The sequence below is a fragment of the Sphaeroforma arctica genome (assembly GCF_001186125.1).
Source record: "Sphaeroforma arctica JP610 unplaced genomic scaffold supercont1.4503, whole genome shotgun sequence".
NCBI lineage: Eukaryota > Ichthyosporea > Ichthyophonida > Sphaeroforma > Sphaeroforma arctica.
Genome location: NW_014036055.1, coordinates 1 through 2,432, shown reverse-complemented (window position 1 = coordinate 2,432; position 2,432 = coordinate 1). Strand labels below are relative to the sequence as shown.

Genomic DNA, 2,432 nt, shown 5'->3' with positions numbered 1-2,432 from the left:
GCCCATCGCAGGAACATTATCGAAACAGACAGACCAAGAATGTATACGTGTGCTTACCTGACATTCTGGCGAACAGAACGCCATTTGAAGGCATGGGCAACAAAATGGAGCCTCAGGCCGTCTGCATTCACAGCACTCATATTCGCTTTTGACTTTCTTCTCGCATACGACATCATGACCACCATCCCAGTCTTTTTTCTGTATCATAAGCACAATTGGTTGAAATGTATGTGCGGCTAAGTTTTATGATTGTCAAAAAGTCTTATTATTATACATCTATGCTTGAGTAGAAAACAATGCGGAACGCAACCCTCGACTGCCCATTTACATAGCAATTGGATTTGGTTAGGCGACCCATTCGGATGTTCATACTGACTATGTATAGCCATGCCTCTAACCGCAGGAGAACCAAATTGAAAACAATGCCCAATAAATTGATTCATGCCGCTAGTCTCCCACTTTATCCGGCGTCACCTAGTAACTATGAAGGACTCGCGAAAGATTTTTATAGATCTCCATTAACAACCCCGAATTCAAACGCAAATTGAGTATACGAATGCCTTCCAAGAGATTGGCAAGCGATTATACTGTAGGATTGTTCACAATTAAAATTCACACGGTGTATACACGCGCACACTCAACATTTGATATATTCAAATGACTAAATTCGCACAGTAAATGTATGCGCACAGCCAAGGACTGCCATTTGTTGCATCCCTCGACCCTTGTAAGTACGATGCACTATCGCGAGCAATGAAGATTCATGTACCACAGGTCCATATAAAGAAACGCGAGGTTGGACATATACACTTGCGATGTCATGTACCTCTTTCGAGTGATTTTGGGTGATATATCATATACAGCAATTGACTCTGCCACACAATCTACCCCTGCGAGTATAAATATTCATGTATATCCAATATTCAACGTATCTTTGAGCAGTAATCTGTGTCAGGAGAACGCAAACACATGGACGAGCGATAAGCATTGTTCTGTTATCCCATGACATACCTTGCACTCCTCACCACAGTATAGGCGTTTGTTGCACACACACGCAGTAACGGATGTCCAGGTCGCGTGACACACCACACATGTGTCACCTAAGCTGTTGCTCATAACAGTGTGATCTTGAAACGTCTATATTGAGGTGTGCTATAGTTACGTATAATACAGTTTTTTTCTGGCCATCTAAAAACCTAATTAGATCGACCTTTATTAAACTATAAGCACACACTACCTATTATGAGAAACGCTTCCGATGCCATAGATATGTTTGTATTTCGTATATATATACATACTTCTTGTGCATAATTCTTTTCTTTTCACAAGAAAAACAATCAAACAAATCATACATAGTTCACAATTCACATGGCCTCCGCCTCCAGGCCCCAGGCTACAACTTAACACACGAGCAAAAGGGCAAAAAAAAAAAGCAATATCAATGATAGTAAATTTTTTGAATTTTTACAAAACAAACTAAATAATTTGTTACACGTGGCTAGGTGGACACACAGAGATATAGTTTTAAAATATCTATCGTTTATTATTTCCACACGTTTCAAAGGAAAATTTATTTTGAAATAATATATATACGACACATATATCTCGCAATTTTTTTTTGGCGGGCAAAGTATATCCACAAGAGCGCTCATAAGACATAAAGTCAAATGAAGGCGATGCGTCGGATGCAATCCATTGAAATAGACGAGAAACCTTTTTATGAAATAATTGCAGTAACGGCTTGTACATTGTCCGCTGAAAAGCATATTGATGATGTAAACGTGCCAACGTATCACACAAAATGTCTAAATATCATAAACAATAGGCTGTCAAGAGTGTCAACCGTCACAGGCTGTGAGAGCCTGAGAGCCTCTACTCTAGCGATAGGTCAGCAGGCAGCCTGTCAACAAGACCTCAAGGGTCATCATAAAATATATAATATATATACAGACATACAGCTCTCGGTTTGATTTGCAAAAAGGCTAAGAGTTCTCTTGCTTGTTTTTTGCTAGTTCACATGTCTCGCAGCCAAATGCCCGAGTCAAGGTCACGCACAGATCGAAGACAGCTCATGTCAAATATAAGATATGCAAATATGAAATAGCATTGATACATTGAAAGATCCGTGTAGTTCAAGTGATTCTCGCTCATATATGTATCAAAACAACTATGTGTGATGCGGGGCGTGAACGCTTTGGCACAAATATGATATATGATCCGTAGAGATCAAATCTGAACGGTAGGTTTTATGTTCTATTCGCAGAACTCCTGTGAATAATATCTTTTCTTAATTTTCAACTTGCAGTGTGAATTCTCATAGCAAACGATCATATTAACGTATATATATATATAGTGTGTGTGTTTGTTTGTTTGTGTCTGTGTGTGTTTGTGTTAATGTATGTTTATGTTTATATATCTGTATGTCTATATAT

The 2,432-nt window shown here is 38.7% G+C and overlaps 1 protein-coding gene across 1 annotated transcript; it reads right to left on the bottom strand.

Annotated features, from left to right (window-relative positions):
- Positions 1 to 57: 57 nt before the first annotated feature.
- On the bottom strand, positions 58 to 1,247 carry SARC_14353 (hypothetical protein; the record flags this gene model as incomplete). Its single annotated transcript, XM_014291515.1, has 2 exons — positions 1,012 to 1,247; positions 58 to 198 (listed from the first exon to the last, which is right to left on the bottom strand). Coding segments are annotated over exons 1-2 (246 nt in total), but the record flags the coding sequence as incomplete, so codon positions are not given.
- Between the last annotated feature and the right edge of the window lie 1,185 nt (positions 1,248 to 2,432).